Source organism: Artemia sp. Qi Xiang Cuo, chromosome 9, assembly GCF_049724085.1.
Source record: "Artemia sp. Qi Xiang Cuo chromosome 9, ASM4972408v1, whole genome shotgun sequence".
Classification (NCBI taxonomy): domain Eukaryota; kingdom Metazoa; phylum Arthropoda; class Branchiopoda; order Anostraca; family Artemiidae; genus Artemia; species Artemia sp. Qi Xiang Cuo.
In genome coordinates, this window is record NC_142802.1 from 31,593,047 (window position 1) to 31,620,638 (window position 27,592).

Here is a 27,592-nt window from a genome sequence, read left to right on the forward strand (position 1 = left end):
TCTATTTTCAATCAAATGAGCCTCTCTAAAGTTTATACAAGCATCCCTTCTATAAGAACCATATATACTCCCCGAGTATAGCTTACAACGCCCGCCCCTGGGCCCTGGGGGGTTTTGTCGACCCCGTAATTTTAATATCTAATGTTTGAACTATTTTTAACAAAACAGTCACCTAAAATTTTTATCGGATGGATTTATCCATCCGATAAACCCAAACGCGTGGAGGGCGGGAGGGTCTAGTTGCCCTCCGATTTTTTTTTTTACTCTGAGAAACTGAACTAGAACTTTGCCCCAGGATATAGCTTAAAATGCCCGCCCCCGGACACTGCGGGGTTGTGTTGACACCGGAGTTTTTGTTATCTGACCTTTGAACTATTTTTAAAAAAATGGTTATTTCAAAAGTTGTATTGGATGGGTTTCGGGAAAAAAGGGCGTGGCGGGGGCTAAGAGGCATTCGATTTCTTTTTACTCTAAAAAATTGAACTAAGACTTTCAATATTCATTCAAATAAGTCCTCTTTGATGTTCATGCGAGTGCCCCTTCCATAAAAACCATATATTCCCCAGGGCATAACTTGCACCACTTTTTTATCTGACCTTTGAACTATTTTTAACAAAATGGCTATCTCAAAATTTTTATCGGATGCAGTTGGAGGAAAAGGGGCAAGGGGGGACAGTTGCTCTCTGATCTCTTTTGACTCTTAAAAACTGAACTAGAACTTTCAAATTCCAATCAAATGAGCCCTCTCTGAAGTTTATACGAGAATCCCTTCCACAGCAGCAGTATATGCACTCCGGGCATAAATTACAACGCTTATCCCGGGCCCTGAAGGATTGTATCGACCCCGGAGTTTTCGTTACATGATCTTTGAACCATTTTCAAAAAAATGACTCTCTCAAAGTTCTTATCGGATGAGTTTGAGGAATATAGGCCGTGGAGAGGGGGGTGGCTAGTTGCCCCCAATTTCTTTTGAATCTTAAAAAGTGAACAAGAACTTTCAATTTCCAATCAAATGAGCCCTCTACGAAGTTTATACGAAAATCCCTTCCATAAGAAGTATATATGCCCCCAGAGCATTACTTACAATGCCTGCCTCTGAGCCCTAAGGGGTTGTGTCGGCCCCGGACTTTTCATTACATGCTCTTTGAACTATTTAAAAAAAAATGGCTATCTGAAATTTCTTATCGGATGGGTTTCGGGAAAAAAGAGGATGGAGGGGGAGGGGGGCTAGTTGCCCTCCGATCTTTTGACTCTTTAAAAAAGAACTAGAGCTTTTAATTTCCAATCAAGTGAGCTACGAGCACACCTTCCATAAGAACCATAGTAGTTATCTAAGTACCATTTCTACGAGTCCTATGTACCAAACAGGTTTTTCTGGTAGTCCTATTCTACAGGTCATTACACCTTTGCCAAGAGATTTACGCAATTTAAGGACAAGTTTTTCTGACGTAGATTTCTAGTTCATGATATACAAGTTTTTTTTTAGGTTAAATCCGTGGTCATTCATCTGTAAGTTGATTAGTAGGTTGTTTTTTTTTAAACTTGGCTAATAGGTTTTTAAACCTATTACTACGAACGCTATATGCATTCCATTTTTGGAACTAGGAGCGAGATTGCGTGATGCTATCAGACTGGTTTCGTTTCATGGGTTCATTAATAGAAGGACTAATGTTTTTGAAAAGGGTAATTACTTCTTTAGTTTACGAGATTTGCGAATTTTTTGCGAAAAGGTATTTGCGTAAAGGTATTGCAATGGTTAAGAATGCCTCACGGGTAATTAAAGAATGGGATGCTTGCATCAACAATACAAAGAATATGCTCAGATACTTAATCGATTTGACGCCTACAAGAGACATTGGTAGAAGGTATTCAATAGCTTAATTGAAAAGTAACGATAGAATAACATCGTGGCTTGACCTAGCTTTACCTCACCGATGTGGTCTGTATAATACACAAGGGATGATTTGCACAGTGTTGTCAATTTTAAATAGTTTAGAAATAAAAAAAATTAACAAGAAATGGCTGAAAAGTGTTTTGAGGGAGTTGAGTTGCACGAGGGTTCAGTTACAAGCGGCTTCAGTTACACGGGGATTAGTTAAATGGGGTCGAGTAGCACGGAGATTCAGTTGTACAGGGGTTCGGTTATCCCGGGGTTCCGGTACAGGGGGGGGACAGTTGTACGGGGTTTCGGTTATACAGGGGGTCAGGTACATGGGGGGTTCAGTTATTTTTTCTGATTTTGTGTGTTTTCGCAAGAAAATAACTGGTCTTTTAGCAAACTTAGCCATAGCTACCTGAAACTCTGCATAAATATCTTCATTTTTAATCTAATTGCATAGCTACTAAAGGAACATTGAACATTTTTTCTGATTTTGTGTGACCACCCGGCACCCCAAAGACTCCTGAGCCTCCATTATAATACTTTTTAAGGCTTCATTATATCTTTTCAGAACAAATTATTATTTTAGGGAATTATTTCGGTGAAACAGTTAGAGACATTTGAACGGTGTTGTGAGGTCCCTTACCACAACCCCAAAGGGCTCCAATCCCCCCACCCCAAACCCGAACGAAGCCCCCCGACAGCAAAGGTTATCTGGACCCTCAAAGGACCCCCGGCGCCCCGATGCCTCCAGAGTCCCCCATCATAATACTTTTTAAGGCTTTATTATATCTTTTCAGAAAAAATTATTATTTTAGGGAATTATTTCGGTGAAACAGTTAGAGACATTTTAAGAGATGATTTTAGAAAAGGACTTGAGGGTGAAACTCTGTGGTCGTTATAATACACAAGTTCCATTTGAACGGTGTTGTGAGGTCCCTTACCACAACCCCAAAGGGCTCCGAGGCCCCCCACCCCAACCCCAAAGGAAGCCCCCGGACAGCAAAGGTTCTCTGGACCCTCAAAGGACCCCCGGCGCCCCCGATGTCTCCTGAGTCCCCCATTATAATACTTTTTAAGGCTTCATTATATCTTTTCAGAACAAATTATTATTTTAAGGAATTATTTCGGTGAAACAGTTAGAGACATTTTAAGAGGGTTGTGAGGTCCCTTACCACAACCCCAAAGGGCTCCGATCCCCCCACCCCAACCCCGAAGGAAGCCCCCGGACAGCAAAGGTTCTCTGGACCCCCAAAGGACCCCCGACGCCCCGATGCCTCCTGAGTCCCCCATTATAATACTTTTTATGGCTTTATTATATCTTTTCAGAACAAATTATTATTTTAGGGAATTATTTCGGTGAAACAGTTAGAGACATTTTAAAAGATGATTTTAGAAGAGGACTTGAGGGTGAAACTCTGTGGTCGTTATAATACACAAGTTCCATTTGAACAGTGTTGTGAGGTCCCCTTACCGCAACCCCAAAGGGCTCCGATCCCCCACCCCAACCCCCAAGGAACCCCCCCGTCCTCAAAGGTTCTCAAGGCTCCCAAAGGGGCCCCCGGCGCCCCAAAGACTCCCGAGCCTCCATTATAATACTTTTTAAGGCTTTATTATATCTTTTCAGAACAAATTATTATTTTAGGGAATTATTTCGGTGAAACGGGCCCTCATAGGTGTTTGTTGTCTGAAACCTATAGTTTGGGATGAATAGTTTGCTATTTCAAGCTTTTCTGAGCTAAGGTTTCTTAGTATTTCATAGGTGTGTGTTGTCTGAAACTTATGATTTGAGGTATGTAATTTGCTATTTCCGACTTTTCATAACCAGATTTCTTAGTCTTTCGTCGGTATGTGGTGTCTGAAACCTATGATTTGGGATGTGTGGGTTGCTATTTTTTGACTTTTCTGAGCTGGATTTCTTAGCCTTTCGTAGGTGTGTGTTGACTGAAACCTATGATTTGGGAATGAGTGGTTTGCTATTTTTGACTTTTCTGAGTTAGATTTCTTAGCATTTCATAGGTTTCTGCTTTCAGAAAATTATGGTTTGGGAGGTGTAGTTTACTTTTTGGACTTTTCAGAGCTAGGATTCTTAGTCCCTCATAGGTGTTTGTTGTCTGAAACTTCTAGTTTGGGATGAGTAGCTGGATATTTCAGACTTTTCTGAGCTAAGGTTTCTTAGTATTTCGTAGGTGAAGCTTCCACGTCAGTTTTAAGTTCACCAAGACATAAAAAATTTAAAGTTCAGTTCTAATTTTTCCATAGAAGAAAGGAAAAGTTATACTATTATTGTGATTATTTTCTATGCAGATAGAAAGTTTCACTTTAATTCTAAATTTTCTTAAATTCAGTTCCGACTTTTCTCAAAGAGATGAGAAAATTTAAAGTTCAATTCAAAATTTTCTCAACGAAGTCAAGGAAAGTTCAAGTTCCCTACTGAATTTTACCAAAGAACACAATTCAATTCTAACTTATCCAGAGAAAATAAAAATCTTCCACTTAAGTTCTTTATTTCCCAAAGACATAAAGAAATTTAAAGTTCAATTCTAAATTTTTCAGTGGAAGATAGAAAAAGTAATACCATACTTGTGAATATTTTCACGGAAGATAAAAAATTATAGTTCAATTTTAAATTTTTTCAATGAAGTGAAGAAAAGTTCAAGTTCCCTACTGAATTTTACCAAAGAACACAATTCAATTCTAATTTATCCAGAGAAAATAAAAATCTTCCACTTAAGTTCTTTATTTCACAAAGACATAAAGAAATTTATTCCGTGTGGTTGTTCTTTACTTAGTGCTCATTAAAAACGAAATTTTTTTTGTAAATAAGTACTTCTTGTATCTTTTAAAATAACTTTACGGGGTTTGAGAGACTCCGTTGCCTGATTCCGTGTGGTTTTTCTTTACTTGATACCCATTAAAAATAAAATTTAGGATTTCTGTTAAATAAATAATTCTTATACATTTTAAAATAGCTTTACGGGATTTGAGAGACTCTGTAATGCAATAGTTTTTCAGTAAAGACACTCGATATCCTAAAAGTGTTTAATTCAAACTTTTTTAAAACTTCAAAATTTTTCAACTTTATTTATTTTTTTTCTTTTTGTAAATAACTTAAAATGTCAAAATATGCTTACAGTTCTAACAATTGCGCTCTGTGATTGGTCAGAGACACGATGTGACTTTCCCACTGGTATTCTATGACCGGCTATTGACACGACCTAAGCTCTTTCAAGTATCCAATCAGTATTTTTTACGCAGTGGAACGATAAACCCACAGGTCATATCTAAAAAAAAAAAAGTGAATATGGAGCTTTTTAATAAAGTGTGTTTACATAACAAGGTTATTTTAGCACTGAATGCTGGAAAAGAAAAGTATTTAAACTTTGAAACAAGTACAGGTGGTAGCACTATTGGAAATGTATGCATGCATTGTCATGACAGTAAGGAATTTAATTTCTTTGGAATACCGAAAAAAATGAACTCTTATCTTGGTGGTTATGCGAGATTGAGATCTCCAGAGATGATTGCACTAAAAGAGAATGCCAACATAAAATTAATCATTGATGATAGAGGACAACTCCTTGCTACTGTTGTAGGTAACACATTACCTACTGATACATCCAATCGTCACCTTTCGGGTATTAGCATTCAACGAAAGATCAATAAAAGAAAGGCCTACTCTTCTACTAATATCGTAAACCATATCTTGTCTACGTGCCTAAACTGTTACCTGTGTAAACATAATGTGATAATAGACAGTGAAATTGCCAGAAAAATAAAAAGGGCATTGTCAGAAAATATCACTATGGAATATAAAGATGAATCGATGAAAAACAAAGCACCAGCAAACGTTACTATCATTGATCAAACAGTCATTGAACCAAATAATACCAAAGATGAAAAGCAAATTGAGCCTGTTGATGACACACCAGTAAAAATTGTGTATGACTCAAAATGGAATAATGATTATTCTACTGATTATGAACTAAGAGAAGGCAATAGCTATAATATCAAGAGAGAATATGGTGAACTATTTTATGGAACAGATTCAAAATGTCCAAAGTTAATCATTGATATTAATAATGTATCGTAATATATTTTTTGTATTAATATTCTACATAGCATTATTTCATTAAAAATATATTATGCATTACATTGTTGTGTTCATTATTTTTAGAGTAAGCTAGCATATCAAACGTTTAGAATGTCGAATAAAACGTCGGAGATTTAAGAAAAGGAATTTGCATACATCTATTGTCAGACACATGGGATAACATTGACAAAATCTTGCTATCAGAATAAATAAATTATTTATCAACATCCGTTAATGGATATCTCATTATGAAAAAATTGTAAGTAAGTAAGTAAGTAAGTAACAAACTCTTTCTTGAATTCACCTCTTTGTTACACAATACAGAAATTTAATTAAGGAAATTATGAAAAAAAATTGTAAGTAAGCAAGAAATTATGAAGAAATTCTCAGTAAGTAACAATTTCTTTCTTGAAATCAACTCTTGGATACACAATAGGGAAATTTCATTCAAGAAATTATGAAACTATTTGTAAGTAACAAACTCTTTTTGTTTTCACCTCTTGGATATACAGTACAGATACTTCATTCAAGAAATTATGAAAAAATCGCAAGTAAGTAACTTTTTTTTTCTCTTTATCACAAACAATTTTCACTTAGCTACACGATGTAGAAATTTAATTTAGAATAGTTTTATTCATTTCATGAAATTATGAAGGAATTGTAAGTTAGCAACAATAGCTTTCTTGAATTCGCTTCCTGGACACAATACAGATATTTAATTAAAGAAATAATAATAAAATCGCTATTAAGTAATAAAGTATTTATTGTTTTCACCTATTGGATACACAATACTGAAATTTCATTCAAGAAATTATGAAGGAATTGTAAATAGGTAACACACTCATGTTACCTCATGGATACACAATGAAGAAACTTCATTTAAGAAACTATGAAAAAATTGTAGGTAAGTAACAAATTCTTTCTTGAAGTCACCTGCTGGATAAACAAAAAAGACATTTCGTTCGAGAAATTATTAAAAAATTCCAATTAATTAACAAACTTTATTGTTTTCAGTACTTACATACACAATGTAGAAATTTAATTCAAAAAATTATTAAAAAATTCTCAGTAAGTAGCAATTTCAATCTCGAAGTCAACTCCTGGATACACAATACGGAGATTTCATTTAAGAAATTATGAAAAAATTGTAAGCAAGTAACAAACTCTTTCCTGAAGTCACCTCTTGGATACACAATGCAGAAACTTCATTTAAGAAACTATGAAAAAATTGTAAGTAAGTAACAAATTATTTCTTGAAGTCACCTCTTGGATACACAATACAGAAATTTCATTGAAGAAATTATTAAAAAATTGTAAATAAGTTGCAAATTCTTTCTTGAATTCACTTGCGGGATAAACAAAAAGACATTTCGTTCAAGAAATTATGACAAAATTCTAAGTAAGTAACAAACTCTTAATTGTTCTCATGACTTAGATATATGATGTAGAAATTTAATTCAAGAAATTATGAAGAGATTCTCAGTAAGTAACAAGCTGTTTTTTTTATTTCACCCCTTGGATATACAGTACAGATACTTCATTCAAGAAATTATGAAAAAATCGCAAGTAAGTAACTTTTTTTTCTCTTTATCACAAACAATTTTCACTTAGATACAAGATGTAGAAATTTAATTCAATAAGTTATGAAAAAATTCTCAGCAAGTAACAAATTCTTTCTTGAAGTCAACTCTTGGATACACAATACGGAAATTTCATTCAAGAAACTATGAAAGCATTTGTAAGTAATTAACAAACTCTTTATTGATTTCACCTCTTGGATATACAGTACAGATACTTCATTCAAGAAACGTGATTAAACGAGCGGGGATTCCCCAATGATTCCAACACATTGCAAAAAAAGTGACGTCTCTGTGTCGTCTCTGTGATGACACACACACATAGAGACGAGACACTCACAGACATGACACACACAAACAGAGTTTTAGTGAGAGAGATATCCACGAAGTTGGGTTGATCTAGGTTCACTTAGAGTGGCGCGCCACTCTAAGTGAACCTAAGTGAATCTCTGGAGATCTCAATCTCGCATAACCACCAACATAAGAGTTGAATTTTTTCGGTATTCCAAAGAAATTTAATTCCTTACTGTCATGACAATGCATGCATACATTTCCAATAGTGCTACCACCTGTACTTGTTTCAAAGTTTAAATACTTCTCTTTATCAGCATTCAATGCTACAATAAACTTGTTATGTAAACACACTTTATTAAAATGCTCCATCTTCACTTTTTTTTTTTTAAAGATATGACCTATTTGTTAATCGTTCCACTGCGTAAGAAATACTGATTTAATACATGTACTCGACTATGTAGTGTCAATAACCGGTTATAGAATACCGGTGGGAAAGTCAGATCGTGTCTCTGACCAATCACAGAGCGCAATTGTTAGAACTGTAAGCATATTTTGACATTTTAAGTTATGTACAAAAAGAAAAAAAATAAATAAAGTTGAAAAATTTCGAAGTTTTAATAAAGTTTGAATTAAACACTTTTAGGATATCGAATGTCTTTACTGAAAAACTATTGCATTACAGAGTCTCTCAAATCCCGTAAAGCTATTTTAAAATGTATAAGAATTATTTATTTAACAGAAATCCTAAATTTTGTTTTTAATGGGTATCAAGTAAAGAAAAACCACACGGAATCAGGCAACGGAGTCTCTCAAACCCCGTAAAGTTATTTTAAAAGATACAAGAAGTACTTATTTACAACAAAAATTTCGTTTTTAATGAGCACTAAGTAAAGAACAACCACACGGAATAAATTTCTTTATGTCTTTGTGAAATAAAGAACTTAAGTGGAAGATTTTTATTTTCTCTGGATAAATTAGAATTGAATTGTGTTCTTTGGTAAAATTAAGTAGGGAACTTGAACTTTTCTTCACTTCATTGATAAAATTTAAAATTGAACTAGAATTTTTTATCTTCCGTGAAAATATTCACAAGCATGGTATTACTTTTTCTATCTTCCACTGAAAAATTTAGAATTGAACTTTAAATTTCTTTATGTCTTTGTGAAATAAAGAACTTAAGTGGAAGATTTTTATTTTCTCTGGATAAATTAGAATTGAATTGTGTTCTTTGGTAAAATTCGGTAGGGAACTTGAACTTTCCTTGACTTCGTTGAGAAAATTTTGAATTGAACTTTAAATTTTCTCATCTCTTTGAGAAATGTCGGAACTGAATTTAAGAAATTTTAGAATTAAAGTGAAACTTTCTATCTTCATAGAAAATAATCACAATAATAGTATAACTATTCTTATCTTCTATGGAAAAATTAGAACTGAACTTTAAATTTTTTATGTCTTGGTGAACTTAAAACTGACGTGGAAGCTTCACCTACGAAATACTAAGAAACCTTAGCTCAGAAAAGTCTGAAATATCCAACTACTCATCCCAAACTAGAAGTTTCAGACAACAAACACCTATGAGGGACTAAGAATCCTAGCTCTGAAAAGTCCAAAAAGCAAACTACACCTCCCAAACCATAATTTTCTGAAAGCAAACACCTATGAAATGCTTATAAATCTAACTCAGAAAAGTTAAAAATAGCAAACCACTCATTCCCAAATCATTGGTTTCAGTCAACACACACCTACGAAAGGCTGAAAAATACAGCTCAGAAAAGTAAAAAAATAGCAACCCACACATCCCAAATCATTGGTTTCAGACGCCACATATCTACAAAAGACTTAAGAAATCTGGTTATGAAAAGTCGGCAAAAGCAAATAGCATACCTCAAATCATAAGTTTCAGACAACACACACCTATGAAATACTAAGAAACCTAAGCTCAGAAAAGCTTGAAATAGCAAACTATTCATCCCAAACTATAGGTTTCAGACAACAAACACCTATGAGGGCCTGTTTCACCGAAATAATTCCATAAAATAATAATTTGTTCTTAAAATATATAATAACGCATAAAAAATTTTTATATGGGAGGTGGGGTTGCCTTGGGGGTCCGGAGGGCCCCGGGACTAGCATAGCGACCCTCGGAGGCCGGGGGGTGTTGTTCGGAGTGGAGTGTGGGGATCAAAGCCCGTTGGAGATGCAGGAAGGAAACCTCACAACACAGTTCAAATGGACCTTGCGTATTATAACAACCACAGAGTTTCACCCTCAAGTCCTCTTCTAAAATCATCTCTTAAAATGTCTCTAACTGTTTCACCGAAATAATTCCCTAAAATAATAATTTGTTCTGAAAAGATATAATAAAGCCTTAAAAAGTATTATAATGGGGGACTCGGGAGGCATCGGGGAGCCGGGGGTCCTTTGAGGGTCCAGAGAACCTTTGCTGTCCGGGGGCTTCCTTCGGGGTTGGGGTGGGGGGATCGGAGCCCTTTGGGGTTGTGGTAAGGGACCTCACAACACCGTTCAAATGGAACTTGTGTATTATAACTACCACAGAGTTTCACCGATATAATGCCCTAAAATAATAATTTGTTCTGAAGATATAATAAAGCCTTAAAAAGTATTATAATGGGGGACTCTGGAGGCATCGGGGCGCCGGGGGTCCTTTGGGGGTCCAGAGAACCTTTGCTGTCCGGGGGCTTCCTTCGGGGTTGGGGTGGGGGGATTGGAGCCCTTTGGGGTTGTGGTAAGGGACCTCACAACCCTCTTAAAATGTCTCTAACTGTTTCACCGAAATAATTCCCTAAAATAATAATCTGTTCTGAAAAGATATAAAAAAGCCTTAAAAAGTATTATAATGGGGGACTCAGGAGACATCGGGGGCGCCGGGGGTCCTTTGAGGGTCCAGAGAACTTTTGCTGTCCGGGGGCTTCCTTCGGGGTGGGGGTGGGAGGGATCGGAGCCCTTTGGGGTTGTGGTAAGGGACCTCACAACACCGTTCAAATGGAACTTGTGTATTATAACGACCACAGAGTTTCACCCTCAAGTCCTTTTCTAAAATCATCTCTTAAAATGTCTCTAACTGTTTCACCGAAATAATTCCCTAAAATAATAATTTGTTCTAAAAATATATAATAAAGCCTTAAAAAGTATTATAATGGGGGACTCGGGAGGCATCGGGGCGCCGGGGGTCCTTTGAGGGACCAGAGAACCTTTGCTGGCGGGGGGCTCCGTGGGGGGTGGGAGTGGGGGGATCGGAGCCCTTTGGGGTTGTGGTAAGGGACCTCACAACACCGTTCTAATGTCTCTTACTGTTTCACCGAAATAATTCCCTAAAATAATAATTTGTTCTGAAAAGATATAATAAAACCTTAAAAAGTATTATAATGGAGGCTCAGGAGTCTTTGGGGTGCCGGGTGGTCACACAAAATCAGAAAAAATGTTCAATGTTCCTTTAGTACCTATGCAATTAGATTAAAAATGAAGATATTTATGCAGAGTTTCAGGTAGCTATGGCTAAGTTTGCTAAAAGACCAGTTATTTTCTTGCGAAAACACACAAAATCAGAAAAAATAACTGAAACCCCCTTGTTCCTGAACCCCTGCCTAACCGAAACCCCGTACCACTGACCCCCCCCTGTAACTGAACCCCAGTCTACCCGAAACCATGGACAACTGAACCTCCGTGCGACTCGACCCCCTTTAACTAATCCCCGTGTAACTGAATCCGCATTTAACTGAACCCTCGTGCAACTCAACTCCCTCAAAACACTTTTCAGCCATTTCTTGTTAATTTTTTTTATTTCTAAACTATTTAAAATTGACAACACTGTGCAAATCATCACTTGTGTATTATACAGACCACATCGGCGAGGTAAAGCTAGGTCAAGTCACAATGTCATTCTATCGTTACTTTTCAATTAAGCTATTGAATACCTTCTACCAATGTCTCTTGTAGGCGTCAAATCTATTAAGTATCTGAGCATATTCTTTGTATTGTTGATGCAATCATCCCATTCTTTAATTACCCGTGAGGCATTCTTAACCATCGCAATACCTTTACGCAAATACCTTTTCGCAAAAAATTCGCAAATCTCGTAAACTAAAGAAGTAATTACCCTTTTCAAAAACATTAGTCATTCTATTAATGAACCCATGAAACGAAACCAGTCTTATAGTATCATACAATCTCACTCCTAGTTCCAAAAATGGAATGCATGTAGCGTTCGTAGTAATGGGTTTAAAAATCTATTAGCCAAGTTTTTAAAAACAAAAACCTACTAATCAACTTACAGATGAATGACAATGGATTTAACCTAAAAAAAACTTGTATATCATGAACTAGAAATCTACGTCAGAAAAACTTGTCCTTAAATTGCGTAAATCTCTTGGCAAAGGTGCAATGACCTGTAGAATAGGACTACCAGAAAAACCTGTTTGGTACATAGGACTCTTAGAAATGGTACTTAGATAACTACTAACCATATAAGCCCCCAGAGCAATACTTACAACGCCTGCCCCGGGCCCTGGGTTGTCGCGTCGACACAAGAGTTATTCTTATCTGATTTTTGAACTATTTTTAACGAAATGCCATAAATAAAGGAGTTTCTGTTGTATAGTCTTTGAACTAAATGGCTAGCTCAAATTTTTTCAGATGTTTTTGGGGAAAAGGGCCTGGGGGGGGGGGCTAGTTGCCCCCGGTCACTTTTGACTCTTAAAAAGGGCACTAGAACTCCCAGTTTCCAATAAATTGAGCCCCCTTTGAGGCTTATATAAAGACCTCTTCTATACGAAGTGCCTCTGGGAAAAAAATAAATGTAGTGTGGGGGGAGGCTAGCTGGCCTCTGATCACTTTGACTCTTAAAAGTTATTTACAACTTTCAATTTCCAATCAAATGAACCCTCTATGAAGTTTATACGAACATCCCTTCCATAACAACCATATATGCCCCCAAGGCATAACTTACAACGCCTACCCCCGGGCCCTGGGGGGCTGTGTTGACACCGGAGTTTTTTTTATCTGAGCTTTGAACTATTTTTAACAAAATGTCTATCTCAAAATTGTTATCTTAATCATTTAGGGCATGGAGGGGGGGCTAGTTGCCCTCCAATCTCTTTTGACTCTTAAAAGTGAACAAGAACTTTCAATTTCCAATCAAATGAGCCCTCTCCGAAGTTTATATGAGCATCCCTTTTGTAAGAACTATATGCCCCCACAGCATTACTTACAACGCCTGGCTCCGGGCCCTGGGGGGATTGCGTCGACACAGGAGCTTTTCTTATCTAACCTTTGATTTATTTTTAATGAAATGGCTATTTTAAAAATTTTATCGGATGGGCTTGGGGGGAAATGAGTGTAGGGGGGGGGGCTAGTTGCCCTCGGATCTCTTTTGACTCTTAAAAAGTGAACTAGAACTTTCAATTTCCAATCAAACGAGCCCCCTCTGAAGTTTATACAAGCATCCCTTTCATAAGGGCCATATACGCCCCCAGGACAACACTTACAACGGCTACCCCCGGGCCTTGGGGGGTTGTGCTGACACCGGAGTTTTTGTTATATAATTTTTAAACAATTTTCAAAAACTGGTTATCTCAAAATTTGGAGCGAAAGGATGGAAAAAGGGTGGGGGGGGGGGGCTAGTTGCCCTTCAATCTCTTGACTCTTAAAAGGTGAACTAGAACTTTTAAATTCCAATCAAATGAGCTCTCTATGAGGTTCATACGAGCATCCCTTTCAAAAGAACAACACATGTTTTTAGGGCATAGCTTAGAACGCCTTTCCCCGGGCCTGGGCGTTGTATTGACAGCGGAGTTTTTTTTTTTTTATCCGACCTTTGAACTATACTTAACAAAATTTCTATCTCAAAATTTTTATCAGCTGGGTTTGGAAAAAGAAGGCGTGGGGGGGCTAGTTGCCCTCGGATCTCTGTTGACTATTAAAAGTAAACTTGAACTTTTAGTTTCCAATCAAATCAACCCTCTCTGAAGTTTATACGAGTATACCTTTCCTAAGAACCATATATGCCCCAGGGTATAACTTAAAGCGCCTGCTCCCGGGCCCTGTGGGGTTGTGTCGACACCTGAGTTTTTGTTATCTGACTTTTGAATAATTTTCAACTTAATGGCTATCTCAAAATTTGTATTGTATGCATTTGGAGAATAGGGGCGTGGGGGGGGGGGGCTAGTTGCCCTCCAATCTCTTTTGACTCTCAGAAACTGAACTAGAACTTTCCAATTCCAATTAAATTAGCCCTCTCTCAAGTTTTTATAGCATCCCTTCCACAAGAACCATATATTTCCCCAGAGCATAGCTTACAACCCCTGCCCCCGGGCCCTGGGAGGCTGTGTCGACCCTGGAGCATTTGTTATGGTCTTTGATCTATTTAAAAAAAATTGGTTATCTCAAAGCTCTTATTGGATGGGTTTGAGGAAAAAAGGACATGCAGGGGGTGGGCTGGGCTATGTACCATCCAATCTCTTTTAACTCTTGAAAAGTGAACTAGAACTTTCAATTTCCAATCGAATGAGCCCTCTTTGAAGTTTATACGAGCATCTCTTGTATAAGAACCATATATACTTCCAGGGCATAACTTACCATGTCTGCTCCCGGCGGGGGCTGTTTCGACACCGGAGTTTTTGTTATATGATCTTAGAACTATTTTTAACAGAATAGCTATCTCAAAATTTTTTATCCGATGCATTTGGGGAAAAAGGTTGTGGATGGGGGGGGGGGGCTGGTTACCCTCTGATATCTTTTGACGCTTAGAAAGTGAACTAGAACTTTCAATTCCCAATCAAATGAGCCCTCTCTGAAGTTTATACGAGCATTCCTTCCATAAGAACCATATATGCCCCCAGGGCGTAACTTGTAACCCTTGCCCTGAAGATTCTTGGGGGGGGGGGGATTGTCCTGGTCATAGGTACGATTTCCAGAACTTTCTAGTATGTTTAATAAAATGGCTATCTCAAAATTTTTATTAGATGTTTTTCGGGAAATGGTGGGTGTGGAAGGGGTGTTAGTTGCCTTTCTATCACTTTCGACTATTAAAAAGGACACAAGTCATTTAAATTTCCAATCGAATGAGCCCTTTTTGAAGTTTCTATGACAACGCTTTCTATAAAAACCTTATATGCCCTCAGGGCATAACTTAAAGCCCTTGCCCTGAGGGCTGTGGGGGGGGGGTTGTTATCCTCAAAGACCAAATTTCCAGAACTTTCAACTACGTTGAACAAAATGGCTATCTCAAAATTTTGATTGGATGTGTTTCGGGAAAAGATGGGCATGAGAGGGGGGGGGGGTAGTTGCCCTCCAATCACTTTCGACTATTAAAAAGGGCACTAGCCGTTTGAATTTCCAAGTGAATGAGTCTTTTTTTAAGTTTTTACGACAAATCTTTCTATAAAAACCTTATATGCCCCCAGGGCATAACTTACAACCCTTGCCCTGAGGGGTGTGGGGGAAGTGTCCTCCTCCAAAACTTTATTTCTATCTGGAAATCAACTACGGAGAACAAAATGGCTAGACTTCCTTGACTTACGGTTCTCCTGCCGAGGGTTCGGCGTAGAGAACGAGAAGACCAGGCGCCTCCAGGTTGACCTATCACTTGCCAGGCTCGCAGCTTCTTCCACCGGGATGTGGGCGCCGAATTCATCGGCTTTGTCTTTCCACCTAGTGGGGGGGGCGTCCTCTGGGTCGCTTCCATCCGTGTAGGGTGGGGTCGAAATCAAATGCGACAAGTGCTGGGACGTCGCGTGACATGCGAAGGAGATAGCCGTACTACCGAACAGTACGCTGGGCGAGCTGCGTCGAGAAAGGAGTTTATGCCTTACGTAACTAGAGAGTGTGGTTGGTAACAAAATCAGTCCAGCGAATTCGCTCGATTTTTGGAAAATGTTTCGTCTATTTGAAATCAAAGGCGCTGAGGATAGATCTTGTAGCTGGCCACGTCTCCACTCCATACAGCAGCATAGTGCTGACTGACGCATTGTAAATGCGCATTTTGGTAAGGCGGCTAATTTTTGGCTTTCGCCAGATGCTGCTAAGCCTCCCAACAAGTGCTGACACTTTGGCTATTCGAGATGTAATCTCTTTTGTGATCAAGCCATCCTTCGACAGAATGGATCCCAGGTATGTGAAGTCTTCAACCACATCTACTCGGTTTCTTCCGATGTTGACTTCCTTTACAGTAGAACGGGATGTGGGGGGCTCAAGGAGCATAACTTTGGTTTTCTGCCAGTTGATTTTCAGTCCAACTTTCGAGGCTTCTGCTGAGAGAACCTGGAGAGCTTTGGTGACCTTTTTGACGGTGTTCGCAACAAACGCTATGTCGTCGGTGAAGTCAGCATCAGAGAGTATCCAGTCTCCAAACTGAAGACCGAACTGAAGACGATTCGTCGTGATGGTCATAACATGGTCTATGACGCAGTTGAAAAGCTCGAGAGCGGCGGCAAAACCTTGCTGGACGCCAGTCTTCACCGAGAATGCGTCTTCCATTGACTTGCACGCAGCTCTCCGTATCATCATTATGCTTTTCAAAAAGTGAGCAATATTTCTTGGGTAGACTCGTAGTTCTTAATATCAGCCAAAGTGAACGGCGATCAACAGAATCGAAGGCAGCCTCAAAGTACACGAATGCGATGTACGCTTTTCGGTGGAACTCTCGGGTCTTCTCGATCAATTGGCGCATAGTGAAAATTTGCTCTGTTGTCGACCTGCCGGGCATGAACCCGGCTTGCTGGACTCTTTTCTTTCTACGCAAAAAGGTGGAGCACCTGTCTAGGAGTGACATGGTGAAGAGTTTACCAGGAACGGGGAGAAGCGTGATCCCACGATAGTTGGAGCAGATTTGATGGCTGCCCTTACGTTTCCAGAGCGGCAATATGATACCAGGACGCCAGTCGTTCAATTTGCTTTCCGTCGTCCATACAGCTGAAAAAATTAGCTGGAGCCACAGAATCATCGCCGTACTCCCGTACTTGAGGAGTTCTGCAGAAATACCACAGACCCCAGGGGCTCGATTATTATTTAATCGTTTTACAGCGTTTTGGATCTAAGAAGTGGTAAACGGTTGCAATACGAGGTCGGAGGTAGCCATGGGTGTGGCCATGGCTGCTTGAATCATATCTGGGTCGGGATGAGCAACTGCCTCGGCTTTCAGAAGCGTTGAGAAGTGACTGCTCCAGACGCAGAGTTGACCTGCATCGTCATCCGGCATGCTTCCGTCAGCAGACAAAACACGCCTCATGGTGGAAATCTTCCCTTCCGTCAGCTCGCATAGTTGTTTGTACAGGGAGCAGGTGTCTCCTTTCCTTGAAGCATCTTCAAGATCGCTGGTTTTCTTGTGAACAAAGGTCTTCCTGCCACTGTGCAGCAGGCTATTGTGCAGGCCATTGAGTCGTCTGTACTCTGGCATGTTCTTTGCTAAGCGGGCCTTCCGGCGCAGCTCGATCACGGACAGAATCTCCTGGGATATCCGGAGTTTATTCTTGTGTCTGCTGCGGCCAATGGTATTGCCAGAAGAATCGAGTATATTATCTTTGAATGACTTCCATACTACTTCAGCGTCGTCCAGAACTTGGAGACAGCTAAACCGGTTAGATATATCGAGAGCATACTTCTCTTGGATCTCAGATGTAGCCAGACTACTCAGATCGAACTTGGAAGGCCGTCTTTCTTGTCGTTGCGCTCTCGGACGTAGCCTCACCGTGGCGATTACCATCTTATGGTCTGTGTTTCCAAGCACGGCCGACCTATAAGTCCGGCAATTTGTTATTGACAAGCGCCAGCGACCCGAGATCATAACATAATTGATTGTTTTCTTTGTCTGGCCGTCGTTATTATACCAAGTGTATTTGTGTATATCTCATCTCTGAAAGAGCATGTTTGATAGGACCAGATTATGCATATTGCAGAGCTGGATGAGTCTTTGTCTGTTGTCATTCAGTAGATCCGGAGTCACAGGGCCAAGAACACTTCTCCACACGCCCTCCCTGTCATTTACCATCGCGTTAAGGTCTCCCAGTAGAGTGGCGATGCCGTGGGGTGGGACTCTAGACAGGGTCACTGACAGCTCTGTGTATAACTGATCCTTCACTTCCGCAGGACTCGGAGTGGTGGGAGCATAGCATACAATAATTGTCCACTTTCCATGCTTGTGCTGGAGCTGAGCCATTAGTATTCTATCTGAAATTTGTTTATAAGAGAGAAGGCATCTCTTGGCTCTGGCGTTCAGCACGAGGCCTACACCATTTGTCTTGCTTTTTGGGTCATCAGACCAGATCAGATGATATCCTTCACCAATATCCTCGGACTCTCTTCCGACATGGCGGGTTTCCGTAAGACCAGCCACAGCTATATTGAAGCGTTTTAGCTCGAAGGCAAGCATTGATTTAGCTCCAGGAACGTCGAGTGTGAGTACTTTCCAAGTGGCAAGTCGTATTCCACTTTGGCCAATAAGGTTCATTCGATGGTCTGAAATCAGTTCAAGGATATGCTGGGGTCGTGGAAGGTAAAAGGGGGGGTAGGTCATCCGAGGCAGTATTATCGTTTTTCGTTGCGGTAGAATTTTCGGGTGGAGGGTTGCAGGCCCAACCAATCCTAGACCTTGGATCTAATTAGAGCTAGGACTTACCTAGATACTGAGAGTCTCTGGGGTGGGTTCCACCCACCTCATCAGGTTGAGGCTGCCCATTAACATGGAGTGTTTAGTTAGGGAAAACCCCATAGGCTATCCAGAGGCACGTGGTCAGCAGACATAGTCTGCCTCATTCTGGACAAACAAAATGGCAAACTCAAAATTTTGATTGGATCTGTTTGGGGACATGGTGGGCGTGGAAGGGGTGTTAGTTATCTTCCAATCACTTTTGACCCTTAAAAAGGGCACTAGAATTCTCGATTTACAATCGAATGAGCCCCCTTTGAAGTTTATACAACGACCCCTTCCATATGAAGTGCCCCTGGGAAAAAAAAATAATAATAATAATAAAATAAAACATTGAAGCCATATGGCCTTTACTATAGACAACGCTATAGCGTTGCCTCTGATAGCTAGATACTTTTAGCATAAGATTAAAATTAGTATATGAATCGCCATTAATTTTAGAAATATTTCTGTTTAGACCAAGGTGCCAAAATTTCCCCTCAATTTTGAGCCGTGAATAATTGGTGCTCACCAATGCTACGGGTTGGTTGAATACAAAGAGCTCCTTCGTTTCCAAGTTCTAACGCATGCTACATCTAATGGGATAGTGAAAACGTATTCATCCGAACTTGAGCTCGCTTGATGAACTCGTCTGTGAGTTTGTTGAAGCCTACACTTTCTAGGACTTCCTTGTGCACTGACAAAACAGCTAAATGATTCAGTCTTTCCTGGGTCATGGTTGACTGAAGACATATTTTTAGCCTTTGGAGGCCTGAAAACGATCTTTCCGAAGTACAGTTTGAAACTGGCATACACAACACTATCCTAATTAACTTCATTATCTGGTGAGCAACTTTGGCAAGGGAATCATTTTCTTTCAGAACACTAACAACAGCATAAAATTTCTGGATCTTCTTTTTGTTTGCTTTAGCTTGATCAAGGAGTATGGCTTGGTGTAGCTGCAACTGGGCGTAGTCCTCAAAATCGTCTTTATAGAAGTTTTGCACATGCGAAACGTCAGATACACCCATGACGAACTTTTCTACTTTAGAGAGATGTTGAGTTGTTTGGCTTGGTTCAAATCTTGTAGTCAAGCCCATCAGTATGTAATCGATAGCTTCATAGAAAACTTGGCGATGAGTATCTTCAGGCTTAGAAGGATTGGTAATGAGCACCGCTTCCATCGAAACGACTGGGAACTTTGCGTTTTCTCGGGAGCTTTGGTTCATTGAGACTCAGAATGTTTGCAAATGAGACAGCTGCCTCCCATAGCAGTTTAAAGCGATGTTCATTCCTCATACCTTCCAAGACCTTATGGAGGCAATCAATTATTTCCTCTGCCTCTCTAAAGTGGAGCTGCGCTCTTTGAAGTGCAGTATTCGAGTCTTCTATTGCAATAAAAATAATGCAAAGAATTTCTAGCTTGAAGAATGTATCCAAGTTGGTAAAGGTCTCAAGAAATCCATCAGCTTTGGCTGTCTGTTTATGGTTTTCTGGGTGATTGCTGAAGTCCTCAAGCCAGTGGATTATTTTGGAATAATTGCTAGTGATCGCCGTGATAGAGGATTTTCTTAAGATCCACCTAGTTGGACAAAATGGTCGGAGTGTCACCCCTTCATCCAGCTTTACGCTGTTGAAACTTGACAACCGTTTTGGGGAACCACCGTTAGTTTCCGTGTTAGTTTCCACTGCATCCTGAGCAACCAGGCTCAGACTGTGAGCACGGCAATGTACATATAAGGCTCTTCCCTCCTGGACCTTCACCAGAGACTGTAGACCCCTTTCGCTCCCAGACATGTTAGCAGCGCCGTCGTAGCATTGTCCACGACAATTTTGTAACAAAAGACCGAAACGACACAGGAAATCCATCAAGCACTTAAATAGTGTTTCACTCTTTGTGTTTTCAGTTACATAAAATCCAAAAAACGTTTTGCTTATGTCGACGTTGTCATCAACAGTTCTAAGATAAAGGGAAATCTGTTCTTTACAGGAAACATCAGTGCTTTTGTCAAGCATCACTCCAAAATAATTGTACTTTTTCACTTGATCTATGAGGAGTCTAAGCATAGCATGGCACATATCCTCTAGTATTTCATTTTTGAATGTCAGGTGACAAGCACTTGTACTTTTCTCGTCTGACAAGCCACTTTTCTAACACCAGAACATCATTTGCCCTTAGTTCAAGAAAGCGTCGGAAGTTTGAAGATTCTTCTTGCTTACCTCTTATAGGTATTCCTTGTGAGGCAAGGTACTTCAAAGATGAGAATATGAGCTTTGCAAGAGTCATGCGATTCTTGCTTGTGTTGTGCACTTAGCTGCTGACTCGCGTCACTACCGCGGTGCAAAGAGTCTGTGGTTGCGATAGCTCCTTTGTGAAACGCTGAAGCTTTGTGCAACTTAAAGCAATCGAGCACCTTTTTCCAGTTTCTGAACCCTTTTGTTACGAATGTGTCAAAGGAGTCGTTATAGCGAGAAGTCTTTGGAAGGGACATTTTCATATTCACTGCTTCTGTGCAGACTGTTCACACAGCACCGTTCTTAGTATGGTACTTTTCAGTCCAGCTAGCTTGGAATGTTCTACCCTTTGTAGTACTATTGCTACCAACATTGCTGACACTGACTGTATGAGCTACACTAGACACATTGCTACTGCCTACCTTGGTCATTTGCTTTCTCATTTACATCACTAGCTCAAATATTACCACTAAAACTACAAGTACTTGGTGTTCCTTTATCTGTCTTGTTTTGGTACCAACATGTGAGTTCCCATCTGTAAACTCCGTTCTGTCTTTAGAGTTCTTAGCAGAAAAATAGTATTTTAATCTTTTCATTGTTAAAGTTTTCGCCTCTTTTCCTTTCACTCACAGTCCGTTCAAGTTCAAAATGATCACTTTCATTCACTTTCACAATTTACTTTCATTCACTTTCCAGAAAAAGGGGGCTCATGCCAAATCAAGATTAAATTTGAAGCCTAATTATGGCTATAACTGTTAAAATCAACAGGTTCTTTTTCTGCTTGCCAGGAAGAAAAAGAAACTGATTTGCATGATCAGTCAAAAGAATCAGTCTTAAGACTGAGAAGATAACTGTGAAGTCTGTTTGTGCTAATAATCTGAATGTTAAAGGGCAGAATTCAAAATTTCTTGGGGGGGGGGGCTTGGCCCCCTGGCCCTGTACTCTACGCCTATGACGGTAGCTCTTACACAGGTTATAGTAATCAGAAATCTATCTTTGAAAAGTTTACACTGGAATTGACAAAAAATAAATAAATAAAATGCCATCTTTAGGGAGACAGACAAGAGGAAACACCAAGATTATAGGAAAAAAAATACAGGCTGAGATATATCAAATTGAAAACAGATAGTGAGGTCTTTGAGCAGTTGAAGGTATTAAATTGAACCCCTCGTGACATGTTGAGAGGGATGTTTTAAAGTTGTTGGAGGGCTGCCAGTTGCCCTCCTATGCTCTCTCTCCAAAAAATATTGAATCAATATAAGTAATTAAAGACCCCACTGCCTTTCCATGATGAAAAATAACATTTCAAATAGGGATAGCTCCTTTTATTAGACAGTGAAAAAAAAAATACTAGATATTTTGTGATTGTTTTTTTTACTGTCTAATAGAAGGATTTATCCCTATTCAAACTGTTATTTATGAACATTCAATTGAAATATGAAATAGCTATCTTACTAAAAGTAGTCTGAAGGTCAAATAACTATCCCTATTGGGATGACTATTTATTCTGTTAGATACTAGTTTTATATTCAAGTGTGGTGTAGAATTTTGTTAAAAACAAAGCTGACTGTGAGGATCACAGCAGGCCCCAAAAAAGAGAGCCCAGTGGAAATACTTCAGCCAACACCTCTCCACAACTGTATTCAGTGCAGAATTAAGAAAAAAAAGGATATCAAAGTAAGCAGGACACAATAAAAAGACAAACAATAAAAAATCCAATTTCAAATGGCAATTCAAACTTTCAAAAGGGAATCTGTTTTTTATAAGGCCTTTTTGAATGATAATCACTTTCCAAGCATGGTATAATCAGATTCTACTATATTGCAAAATAAGACTGTGGAAAAAAGTAGGCTATACAAAGGATGGAAATAAATGAGATACTTTTTCACAAAATCATATTTTGCTACCTAATACAACTCTCTGATAATATCATTCCTGCAAACCAATAAGCATTCAAAAATCCTTACAAAAAAAAACTCTCACCTGAAAGTTTGAACTCCCATTTGATATCAGGTTTTTTATTCAGTTGCCTTTTCATCATTGCTGAGCAAGGGCCTCTCTTTTTTGGGAGTTTGTTCTTAAGACATGTCTTTTTATATAATCCTGACTTTTATTGACTTATAATGACTTGTATCTTTACTTTTTTCGTTTTTATTCTTAATTATGTGCCAAGGACAGTTGAGCAGAGGCCTAAACAAAACTAATTGTACTGTATTCTCTCTTTTCAATGTCTATGATTCTTTTTTCCTTTTTTTGTATTTTCTTGTTCTGTCATGCTTAACCAGTTTGGTTTCGAAGATGATTTGCTATATAAAACAATTGGATGTTAAACCAAGTAAAACATCATACATAAACTGAGTCTAATAAAGGAGAAAAAGACCAGCCAATGGCATAGCCTGAGTTTTCTCATAAGACAACTAAGCAGAAACATAGGAACTGAAATTATTCAGAACAAGAATTGCAGAGTTTTGCAGAGCTCGTAGAGGTATAAGATGGACAGTAGAAATGTACAGACAAATGGAACAACAATAAAAACGTATATGTGGACTAAAGATAAATGAAATATACTTAAAACCCAGAACAGAAAAAAAATACTTCCAAGAAGGAAAAATGAAGGAAAAATTTTGTTTGTCAAATTTGAGACATATCCTCTATGAAATCATTTAAGCCATAGAGACAGGGAATGACCAAAAAGGAGCTGAAAAAATCTTCCCAGGGCTCAATTTAAGCTATAGATCCATTCCTGAAAGTTTTGTTAGTCTTATTCAACAGTAGCCTACTTTCCAAGACAGTAAAAAACCTTGTACTTGTGTATTATATGCCACTCACCCAAGTTTATGCTGTGTAAAAACCAAGAGCAAACCAGTTTCTTTGTTACCTTAGAAACAAATTTGGGCCATATAGTTGCACATTAGGGGAGTGGGAGTAAATTATAGTGGGTCTGCATGCAAAATGTGTTAGGTATAATTATTCTGCATATTATGAAGTAAGAATTATTTTCTAACTTCCAACTGTCCAAATACTTACCCCCCTCAATCCAGAGAATAAATATAAACTACCCCAGAGGCTGTTGTTAAGCTATCATATTTAACCTTTCCATATTTCTAGAGCTTTGAAGAATCCACAGATGACAAGTTTATATCTATCTATGATTTTTCTATCTATCTATATCTATCTAAGTTCTTTGTCATGTGCTCTAGTTTTTGGAAATACAATTGAGATAATTTCAGCAGGATTTAAAGCCATATCAAGAATTTTCTTAACTTTGAGAAATATGATTTTAAGAAATAAAAAAATAAATCTTCAAAACCTCATAAATGAGAAATGAACAAGGTATAAAACTAAAAACAATTTCATTGTGCCTTATTTAAGGTTTTTTCTACCATCTGAACAAAATCAGTCAGCTAGAAATTTTCCTAACAACAATATGGCACAATCTAATGAAAAACTGTTAGCTAATACCAAATTTCTCTAACAAATCAAATTCTTTTTGGAGAATTTCAAGTGTAATATTAAAAATCTAGATAATACAGCAAAGCAGGATAACTAGTTTCAATGCTATAGCATAGAGGGTTCAGGACTAATAATTTTTCTTTCATTTGGCATTTTCTTATTAAGATCTAAATTTTATAATTTCAGATCTTTCTTATTAAGATCTAGGTCTTTAGAATTTCATTTTCAAAAGATCTAAATTTTATAACATAATTAACTTTTATATCACCATCTTATAGATAGATTGTAAAAAGTTATAACAGTTTAGTGTTTTTTGAAGGGGGAATGAATGGAGATATGTACCTTAAAATACCTTCCAGTGTGATGATTGAGGATATGAATTCATCCCTGGGTGTTTTATTCACCTTCCTCAACTACTTTCCAGGGTAGAGAAAAGCCTCTTATCTAGATCTTTATTCTTTAAGTTTTAAAATAGGGTTAAAAAAAAAAACAGTATCCAATTGAGCAAAATTATGTAAAACAACAACCCTCATATCTTGTTACCATATTGGAATTGAGAAGAATTGTATGCATCAATGAATAGCTAAAAGTCTAAGCTATACATCAATACGGTTATTACTAAAATTATTTAAGATCAAACACTTGAAATTATTACTTTATTCACTTACCTACAAGGATCTTGGTTTGGAAATATCAATTATACTATTTTGGTATACATACCCTTTCAGTGTTTCAGTTTTATTCACATATTAACAGAAAGCTGATTTGGTTCTGATTCTAAAAATGTAACTTTTATTGCTTGATCTTTATTTCATACGTCACAAATATTAAATATAACTTTCTTTTCAACTGCTTCTCAAAACAGAGACCGAATTTTTAATTTATGCTGACAAATTTTTGGTCAAAATTTCACCAAGAAGGCAGGCTCTTGTTACTACCCTCACATTGCATCATGCTCTAGTAAAATGGGGTGTCCAAAAACCCCTTTCTATTTTTCCAGATTGCCAAAGAAAAGTGATCTTTTGCAAAAAGAGGTCTTGTACCCTAGCCCAGAGGTATATCTGGGACCAACAGGGGTGGGAGTGCTTTTGATAAAACTCTAGGTTAGCCACTTTTTGTTATCTTGGAAAGGGGTTAGGTTAGGAAAATCAAAATTTCAGTAATGAATCCAGGACCAAAAACATATTCTGGGAAGGTATTGCCAAGCTTCCCTATTAACAGTGTCTGCAGACTCGACGATTGCCTTCAAGCAAAGACTTGACAAAGATTGGCAACAGCAGGAGCTATCACTGCCCTCTAGAGAGAGAAGGAGTGAAGGTAGGTACTTCAGAATACCTTCACAGAACATACATTAGTCTGTGGGGTAAATTTCTAGGTGACACTATAATTTAGCTAGGATGAAAGTGAAAACCTCATTTGATGCCTTTTTATGCTCCTTCATAATACAATAATCACTTCTGTTGCTAATTGCATCTTGAGCCCTTAAAGGGGCCCAAAAGGTATTTTATATGAATTATGAAAGAGCATAAAAAAAGCATTGTCTTCACTTTCATCCTAGACAAATTATATGGCCCTCTGCAAAATTACCATGAACTGTACGCCCCCCCCCCATCCTCCTAATTTGCAAATATATACCCTGAATTGTTGATAACAAAGTTTAGAATTGCAAAATTCAGTGCTATTTTTGTTGATAGAATTTGAAAAACCTGAAACGGTAGGAAAACGGCTTCAATTAAAAATCAAGCATTTTGTAGGTTAGGTTATAACTTTTTTTGTGGTTACAAAAATGAAATACCTTTGGGACCCCTTTAAGGGCTCAAGATGCAATTTTCAACATAACATAATTAAAGAGCATAAAAAAAGACATCAAAAATGTTTTCACTTTTATCCTAACTAAATTGTAGTGCCACCTAGAAATTTACCATCTGCAGACCCATACCTGAAAGTTTCATTTTCCTAACCTAACCCCTTTCAAAGATGTCAAAAGTAGCAAAACTAGAATTTTACCAGCTATTGTTAGATTAACAAATTTTATATTTGGAAAGTGCTTCACTTGAGAAAATGGATAGCTACTGTTCTTAATTTATTATTATAATATTTTCTTCAGAAGAGTGATCCTTCTGCAGTTACAGCAGTTCAACAAGGAACAATTCTGATAATTAAGGAGGCTTAGAGATAGAATTTTTCTAAACTTACTTAGGTAAGTATTTTGGTAAATTTTTGGCAGTTCATATTATTGACTTACAAATAAAGTGAACATTCCACTTGATGCCTTTTTTATGCTTTTTATGCTCTACAAATATAATAATTGCTTCTGTCAGAAATTCAAATTTATCCACCCCTACCTGCCTAATGTGAAAACATATACCCTGAATTGTAACCACACAAAGAAGTTATCAATACTAGTTAAGTTATTGAAAAGTGGTAAAAACATATAAGTAGTTTATAAATAAGTTGTTCAAGAGTAACATATTCCAAAAATACTTATTTATAACAATTCAAACCTCATTTATTAGGCAACTTAAATATAAAATATTTTCCTACTATTTCAAGTTTTTCAGATGCCATCAACAAAAATAGCACTGTATTTTGTAATTTAAAACTCCAATTCAGGGTATATGTTTGCACATTAGGGGGGTAGGGTTGAGCAAATTTGAATTTCAAATAGAAGCAATTATTATATTTGTAAAGAGCATAAAAAAGGCAGAGAGCAGTATGTTCACTTTATTCCTAAGACAATAGTATAGGGTGCCTGCTGGCATGATTCTGCTTGACTTTTCTAAAGCTTTTGACAAAGTGTGTCACAATCAACTTGCGATTAAATTATGCTCAGTAAAGCTTGAAGAGATATCCTTGCTTTTCTTTATTTGCATAATCAACATGTTCAGTTCTCTGGTAATTGTATTCTTTCTTCCTTAATGTGTGTTCTGAGTGGAGTTCCTCAGGGAAGTTTTTTGGGTATATTATACTATTTAGTATCTTGATCAATAATGCTTCTTCCATTATAAGCAGCAAATCAACTCTATGCAGATCACATGAAGCCTTTTGAACTAGCTTTGTCCTGTGAGATCATGCCCTTCTGCAAAATAATACTCAACAGCGTGGTGAAGGGGCAGAGATTTAGTTTCTTGTTGAATGCCTGGCTCATGGATTCAATGTTGTCATATGCCATACCATTCACTTTGACAAACAAAATCCTGATCACTCATATTTTTTCTTAGGTCTCCTATTGTTCTCTGTAAATAATGAGCAAGATCTTGGTATCACTATTGACTATGAACTAAAATTCAGCACTTATGCTAAGAGGTCTGCTGCTGGGGCTAGTTCAACTTGGGACTGATTAAGTGAACTATTTCCTCTTGTTCCCCCAAAGTCATCAGTCTTCTTTATAAGGTACTTGTGCATCCTAAGCATGAAGTTGG

The 27,592-nt window shown here is 38.0% G+C and overlaps 3 protein-coding genes across 3 annotated transcripts in view; all 3 read right to left on the minus strand.

Moving 5' to 3' along the window:
• Positions 1-27,592, minus strand: part of sel (canopy family protein seele) — a 130,206-nt gene that overhangs the window by 100,579 nt on the left and 2,035 nt on the right. The gene's annotated exons all lie outside the window — the stretch shown is intronic.
• Sdhaf3 (Succinate dehydrogenase assembly factor 3) overlaps positions 1-27,592 on the minus strand; it is a 43,302-nt gene that overhangs the window by 13,692 nt on the left and 2,018 nt on the right. The window lies entirely within an intron of this gene.
• LOC148948570 (zinc finger MYM-type protein 1-like) lies at positions 19,635-20,561 on the minus strand. The gene has a single exon (XM_089094967.1). It carries the CDS (start codon positions 20,559-20,561, stop codon positions 19,635-19,637), a length of 927 nt encoding a protein of 308 aa, XP_088951093.1.

Coding starts and splice junctions, on each gene's coding strand:
- LOC148948570 (XM_089094967.1), bottom strand. CDS start 20,561: ATGTGCCATGCTATGCTTAGACTCCTCATAGATCAAGTGAAAAAGTAC.